General features: G+C 34.0%; 2 protein-coding genes across 3 annotated transcripts in view; one reads left to right on the top strand and one right to left on the bottom strand.

The window, feature by feature from the left end:
• Positions 1-1,746, bottom strand: part of LOC122260880 (uncharacterized) — an 11,873-nt gene extending 10,127 nt beyond the window's left edge. The window contains exons 1-2 of one of the 2 annotated variants that reach the window (XM_043028330.2): positions 1,724-1,746; positions 15-166 (exon numbers count right to left, since the gene is read on the bottom strand). The gene's annotated coding sequence lies outside the window, so the exon portion shown is untranslated. Of the gene's footprint in view, positions 1-14; positions 167-1,531; positions 1,677-1,723 lie in introns of those variants that run through there. The other variant, XM_043028331.2, reaches the window with a different exon arrangement.
• Positions 1,747-2,616: 870 nt separating this feature from the next.
• The window catches only part of LOC122260881 (uncharacterized), a gene marked incomplete at its 3' end in the record, with an annotated part of 9,282 nt that continues 4,398 nt past the window's right edge, over positions 2,617-7,500 (top strand). Inside the window, 3 exon segments of the mRNA XM_086556712.1 lie at positions 2,617-2,763; positions 5,721-5,798; positions 7,084-7,195. Coding sequence (XP_086412838.1) covers positions 5,797-5,798; positions 7,084-7,195 — 114 coding nt within the window.

The raw sequence follows: 7,500 nt of genomic DNA, 5'->3' as shown, positions 1-7,500 counted from the left end.
TTATCACAACTTACTTCTTCTTTCTTCTTTATAGGGTGTTAAAGTATGCTATGGTCTATATTCTCTGGATTAGTATCTCTTGGATCTCTCTTCTGCTCTTGTAGATTATATGATGTCAATTACTTTTGATCTCTGTAGCGCTTCTTAACTGGTGAATGGCCAGCTCCTGTAATTAACAGATATATTAGGATTGTGAACAGATATTCTTCTTAAGGTGTTTAGTAATCTAGATCTGTAGGAATTGAATCTCAGGCACTGGAGTGTCAGATGTTCTATTGTTTCTCCTTGCTGGCAGCACATCCTTCGGAAGACGGTGGTATGACGAGGTCAAGGCCCTGAGATGGACTCCCATGAGACGTGCTTTAATCGTGAGAGAGATCAGGAAGAAGTACTGCTCTGCCTCCTTTACCTCTGCTTCTTATGACCGGTTTCGGTGGTGACACCGGCAACCTTGTGACACTTTCCCTGCCTCGGGCCATTCGACCAATGGAAACAGCTGAAGGGATCGGAAGCAGGCTATTGCATGCTACACAGCAATGAAAACACACATACTATCAAATGGTAATTAAGATGAGAAGGGGGGAGATGTCAACAGATTCCTCCTGCTATAACATATAAAATGTACTTGGGTCAATGAAGAGGTTTAAATGATGCTTCCGGTTTGGTACACGTGCGGGTGTGTCAGCTGTGTCCAGGTGAAAGTCGGGGGCAGGAAGCAGGTGTTGGTCAGTACTTCCGCTAATCACTGGGGAACAGTGTTTTTAAGGAACTATTCTTACAAAGATTGTATTACAATCAAATAACAGTAACTGTCCAAAAATCAGTGGCTTACACTAAAGTTCTTTTATCTTTGGTGGCGTTATAATCTGATAATCTTAGTTAAAGCCTAAAGGATGTGTCATTTTATTATCCAAAGCAGAAAAGCACTAACCATCACACCTATCTATTCTAATTCAACTCGCACACACAAAAAAAATTGCAGTCTTGGAATCTAATTCACAATCTACATGATGGTTCTAGAAAATACTCCAGTCATCTTCTGGCTTCCTGTTGAATGTTGGTTCAGATTGTACATGCCTTCATCTGCACATGACTAAAATCAGTATGAATGTCCTTTAGGGATTCATTGTTTTATCTACTTTTTTCTAATATCTTTGCCATTTGATCGTCTTCTAATGTCTAGATTCTGTAAATTTTCTGAATAGGGCCGCGTTACTAAATACCATTAAAGTGGTATCGATGGACTCCTCTCACTCTGTACTAACCACATATAGTTGAATTTACCCCCGATTTCGCCCCTATGCCCCACAATCTGGGTACCGATAGAAGGGGAGGGCATGAAGTAGATCAGGGAAATTGTGGGGTAAAACATGAATTTGGGCCATATTTTATATGCAAAATCTTAACCCAATTACCTACCTAACTTTGCCTAGTTTTGAAATTAGCTCTAGCCAAGGGATAAAAAGCGAACACAGCCGATTTTAAATTATTTTGTGTTGTTTTTCATGCGATTTTATTACACATTTCTTACCTTTAATCCTGTTTTACTCCATAATTTCCTTGATATACTTCAAGTCCTCCCTACAATTGGGGCTTTTACAATGAAATAACCCGTCGTTTGCGATGGAAAAGAAAGGCAAATTCACCTAATACACACCAAAAAGAATTGTAGATGAAAATTTTGATGGCGAGATTCAATGGCTATGAGAAAATGGAAATTTACCTTTTGTTTTGTTGTTCTAAGTCAGTGGTTCTCAAACTGGGCCATGAATTTTGTCTTGGCTAGATCGTTTTGCCACAGAAAGGATTATATAAATTCAGGGTGCCATCACTGAAAAAAGATTGAGAACCACTGTTCTAAGTCCATATCATTATATGTATCAGGTACTTCTCATGGATCTGGGCTGAGAATACTACCTTTTTCTTCCTTACTTAAAATTCGTTTTAAGATATTAGAGATCACTAGAGTGCTATTTGGCACTTCACTTTGTAACGGTCAAAATGGGAATCTTGACCACTGTGTAGATCCACTCGAGTCAGCTATGTTTGTAGAATCCATCGGAGAGTTGTATTCTTCATTGTAGCTTAAGGCTTTCGAGTGTCAGCCCATTGAAAATCTCAGCAAATACAGAAAACGTCCGTTAAACATGGCGGACTCAAAAGGAGCGTTTTCACAGAGAATTCGTACAACTGTAACGTAACTATGCAGTGTACTAACTCTAAAGAGTAAACAAAATTATGGCTACTAATTTTTCTACTTATACATAGAAGAAAATTATTTTTAAACTTCATAGATATAGCTAAAACATAATAAGGAACACTCAATTGCTCCTCTGCAAGATATGTGTACGTATTTAAATGTACAATTTCATGTTTGTACATTCATATTTTGTATGGATATTTTAGCAGCAATTTCCAAAAAGTAAATGATTTAAGGTTTTGGTTCATTATTTTCTGATCCCAACTAAGAAAGATAAAAAAAAAAAAGCTACGTGGAACAGATTAGTTAGCCATCCAGACCATTTTCTGTTATGGTAAGATGACGTCACGATTTCTTAACCAATCACAGTGCATGAAATGTGAGGCAGTCAGCACATTTAAATATTTGGTTTTCAGAAATCGCTTCAGATGACAACAGGACATCATCTCACTCGCATGCAGCTCCTCAGCTCTCGACTCTGTAATAAGCCCAGTGTAGCAAGTGCTCTATAAGTCGATAATAGGTCCAAGACCCCAGTCTTGGCCCTACCTGCAGTTTATCAAGTATGTTTTATTTTTGGTAAATTTGGATAAAGACTTCTTTTATAGAGTTTTAGACTTTTGATGTCTATATTCCGTGGGTCAGATTTTCTTGGGAATTCCTTGTTTTCTTGTTACTTATATGATGTATATCAGTTTTCTTTCTTTCTTCTTCTTTTATAGGGTTTTAGAATTTTGATGTCTATATTCCCTGGGTCAGCTTTTCTTGGGAATTTCTTGTTTTCTTGTTACTTATATGATGTCTATCAGTTTTGATCTTTGTAGAAAGATCTTCATGTGTCTTAGAATGTAGTACTTCTTAGCTGGTGGGTGATGAGCTCCTGTAATTAATTAGGATATGTCAGGATTATTTATTTTTATTACTTATAATACATCCAGCAGTTTCAGTGTATATGAATTAAATCTTGGGCACTGGAGTGTTAGGTGTTCTATGTTTTCATTTTCTTGATGGCACCATCTGCATACTAAACTAAAGCTGGTATAGAAAAGACATGGTCTGATAAACATACCGTGTTGAAAGAAGGGGAGAGTTTAAGAATCTAGCTAAGAAAAGTAAACAAGTTATAGTGTGATAGTTCGAGGGGCTATCCCTCTTGCCTAGTGAGGATATTTTTCGGTATAGCACGCACCACACTGTGTCTAGCCTTGTTTGTTTGTTTGTCCGCTCCTCCTCCGGTTTCGTTTATTTATTATATGTACGTTGTTGTACATAAATTAATTTATCATGAAAAGCTCTGTTTCTCTTGTTTTGCCCACCACCAGAGATACTTAGAGTTGGTCAGTTGACACTCATTTCTCTGACCTCTGTCTCGATCTCCTCACAAGAGCCCGACGAGATTGTGGCATTGGCTGCGAGAAATGGAGTGACCCCTTTTTGTAGTTGAGATATAACAGATATACCTTTAATCTTTACCTGAACCCCTTTTATATATATATAATATATATATATATATATATATATATATATATATAGATATATATATATATAGATGTATATATATATATATGATTGGTTAGGATTCTTGATAGACATGCATCCAGTTTTCTGTTTTAGGTTCTAGACTTCTTCTTTCTTCTTTTATAGGGTTTTATACTATGTAGAAGTCTATATTCCCTGGATCTTTTTTCTTGTTTCTTCTTGCTTCTTATATCATATCTATATAATTTTTGAAATTTGTAGGAAGATCTTTGTATGTCTCAAGATGTAGTACTTCTTTAAAGGAGGTTGATCAGCACCTGTAATTAACCCTCTCCCGACGGGGCACTCGCTACGCGAAGACCCCTATGCCGGGCGATTGCAATATTGCATTGAAATCGTCACACTGGCATGACGCCCTGGCATCGGGAGTTTGGCTGTGTCACACGGGTGTGACGCACCGTCGTCATAGGGTTAACATATTCATATTAGGATTGTGAATTTTTGCTTTTAATAGTGCTTGGAATAACTTGGTTCTATATGAGTGGAATCCTGGACATTGTAGTTTTATATGTTCGATGACTTCTTGATCGTTGTGTGTTTTGTACTTATTCTAGTGAGACACATCTATTTTCCTATTTTTTGATCTTGCCAATGGATGTGGTTGATTATCCTTGGTATAGTAATCCTTTGTTATTAGGATTGTTTTCCAGTTTTCTTTATTTTTTAGTTTTATTTCTTTTATTTTGTTTTTTGAGTCTATGTTCATGGTTGTGGAGTTTTGTATGTAGATTGCTGCTGAGACAGAGGTTGGATTATTTATTTTTGACCCGTCTGTGTATATCTTTTGATATTCTTTGTATGTTGTATTTTCCATTAAATAGAAATGCTGTTTCATCATTTGTTCTGGAATGTTTTTCCCCATATTTTTCTATAAAAGTTGTTTTTAAATACTCTGATATATCATACTGTAGCATTTGCTTTAGCTCTTATAGTCCTTTTACTCTGCGGACATATATTTCATCTTTCATTTCTCATTATTTATTACTATTCATTATTTTATTATCTCATTGCTATTTATTCTAATGTCCCATTAGATCACTATTCATATTCATGTCATTTTCATTACTGTTCATTTTCATGGCACGTTCATTTATATTTATTACTTTAACAAATCTTATTTTTCATTGTCCAGGTCAAATAAATGGTAGCGTTTGGCCCTTTTCATAAACATTTTAGGCCTGAGAGTCAAACATGCTGATATTGTTTTCTAAATAATTTACAAAATAAAATGGCATAAAATACTTGACTTGAAATAAAATACCAAAGTTAATATAAAACAAAATAAAAGGGTTCTAGGAAAAACTCAGTTTTTTATATTTTCTTTGGTCAATTCTTTTATTGGCATTCCATCTTGTTTTTCTAAATTCCTTATTATCTGCATACATTCTATCTCTTTTATTAATTCTGTTAATGGTATTTGGTTTGTTATGGCTTGTAATGCTATTATAGGTGTTGATCTAAAACATCCTGTTGCAATTCTCATTGCACTGTTTTGTATTATGTTGAACTTTTTTATTTCATGTTGTTTTGCGGCCATATATAGAAATTCCATATTCTATTGTTGGTCATATATATTTCATAGAATTTCAATAACGTTTCTCTATTTGCTCCCCATTTCAGAGATGATAGTTTTTTTCATTATATTTATTCTTTCAATTTTGATTTTACAAAGTCTATGTGTTTTTTCCAATTCAACTTTGGACTATCAAAAATTATTCACAATATTTTGCGTTGCGTGGTAAATATTAGTTCTTCATTTCCTATTTTTATTTTGGGGATTATTCTTATCTTCTTGTTTGTAAAACACATTATCTTACTTGTGATGGTTACCGAATCAAAAAACCATGTTATGTTTTTTATCTTCGTTTGGATATTGTGTTATTTATTTATTTACTTATTTATTTTTTCCTTTATTAGTTTTTTTCTTTGAATTATTTTTGTCAAAATTAAAATGATTAAACCCTTTCTTGATTATTTCCAGAAAATTTGTGGTGGCTCGCACAAAGATCATAATATAGAGAGACCCGTCTAGAATATCATTCAGCTTAAAAACCAGAATGTAAGATGTTTTGTGTGTTTTGTTTTAGTGCTGTGAAAGACTTTTTTTTTTTTTAACATCCATGGTTGTGATTTTGATTTTTTTTATGTGATAATTTTTTGTACTTTTTTTTTTCTTTGTTTTTTTTTTTCTGTGAATTATTGTGACACTATTATAATCTGTTTATTTCTGTTATTGATTTAGAATTTTCTATATTTAGATTTTTGAGTGTCTCTATTTAATCCAACCTTCTGCTGCAAATTGCCATTTTTTAATCTCTGAAATGAATGTTTTTTGTAGAATTTGACCTTTTATTATTATTATAGGGTGGTCACTTTCTTGATTATTTCCAGAAATTATGATGACTAAAATGGATGAAGTACACGAGACTTACCGTAGGTTAGTTGAAATGTGCTTCTAATTTTACGAAGCAAATCACGTCTGTTGAAGGGAGCTTTCACATGAGATACGCCACGTCACCCACGTCACTACATACAATTATGGGTGGGAGAGGAGGGCATGTGAAAGCTCCCATCAGCAGACGTGATTTGCTTCGTAAAATTAGGAGCACATTTCAACTAACCTACAGTAAGTCTCGTGTACTTTGTCAATTTTACTTCAGCAAATCACTTTTCTGCTGAAGTACGCTTTCCCATGAGGTTTTAAAGTCATGTGGATGACGTACCTCCATATTATTATTTTTTATATTTCTTTTTTATTATGTTAGGAAGTTAAGTAAAACTTAAAATAACAACTAGTGTTTATTGAGAAATTACTGCTGACACCCAAATTATTTAGCAAACTTTATGGCATATCTTAAGCATTTAAAACATTTAGGAATTGGGAAGGTGTACAGTTGAACAAATTAGAAAATACGACCGATGTTTACTTTTTAAGGGAAAATACCTTGAAAAGGAAGTGTGCATGTGTGTGCGTAATTTATTTCACTTTTATCTTTTTTTATAATAATGATATTAGTAATTATGATGATAGTTATAGATAGAAGAACTCAAGGAAAGTTTTTTTTTTTTTCTTTCTTTCTTTCTTTTTTTTTCACACACATCGATACATTATATATATATATATATATATATATATATATATATATATATATATATATATATATATATATATATATATATATAATATATATATATATATTAGGTGGTTCCACCAGATATCAATTAATAGACCTTGACCTCACTTCAACTCTTTCCTTGAATTTTTGAAAATCATTATAATTTTATTTTTATGATATATTGGCTACTCAGAACATTTATATCTTATATTTATACTTTTATTACAGGACAGAACAAATGATTGACAGCATCCTTGGCGTCAGAAGCCAGGAGGAAACACAAAAGATCTTCTTTAGATTGTTAGAACCCGAAGTACCTGAAGATTTATTCTTACGTTTAGTAAGTGTGTGTTTTACTATAAGATAGTTGTTACATTTTATGAATCTCTCTCTCTCTCTCTCTCTCTCTCTCTCTCTCTCTCTCTCTCTCTCTCTCTCTCTCTCTCTCTCTCTCTCTCTCTCTCTCTCTCTCTCCTCTCTCTCTCTCTCTCTCTCTCTCTCTCTCCTCTCTCTCTCTCTCTCTCTCTCTCTCTCTCTCTCTCTCTCTCCTCTCTCTCTCTCTCTCTCTCTCTCTCTCTCTCTCTCTCTCTCTCTCTCTCTCTCTCTCTCTCTCTCTCTCTCTCTCTCTCTCTCTCTCTCTCTCTC

Source organism: Penaeus japonicus, unplaced genomic scaffold, assembly GCF_977035675.1.
Source record: "Penaeus japonicus unplaced genomic scaffold, GWHDUDI00000001_assembly GWHDUDI00000033, whole genome shotgun sequence".
Taxonomy (NCBI): domain Eukaryota; kingdom Metazoa; phylum Arthropoda; class Malacostraca; order Decapoda; family Penaeidae; genus Penaeus; species Penaeus japonicus.
This window is presented reverse-complemented; position numbering and strand designations above follow the sequence as displayed.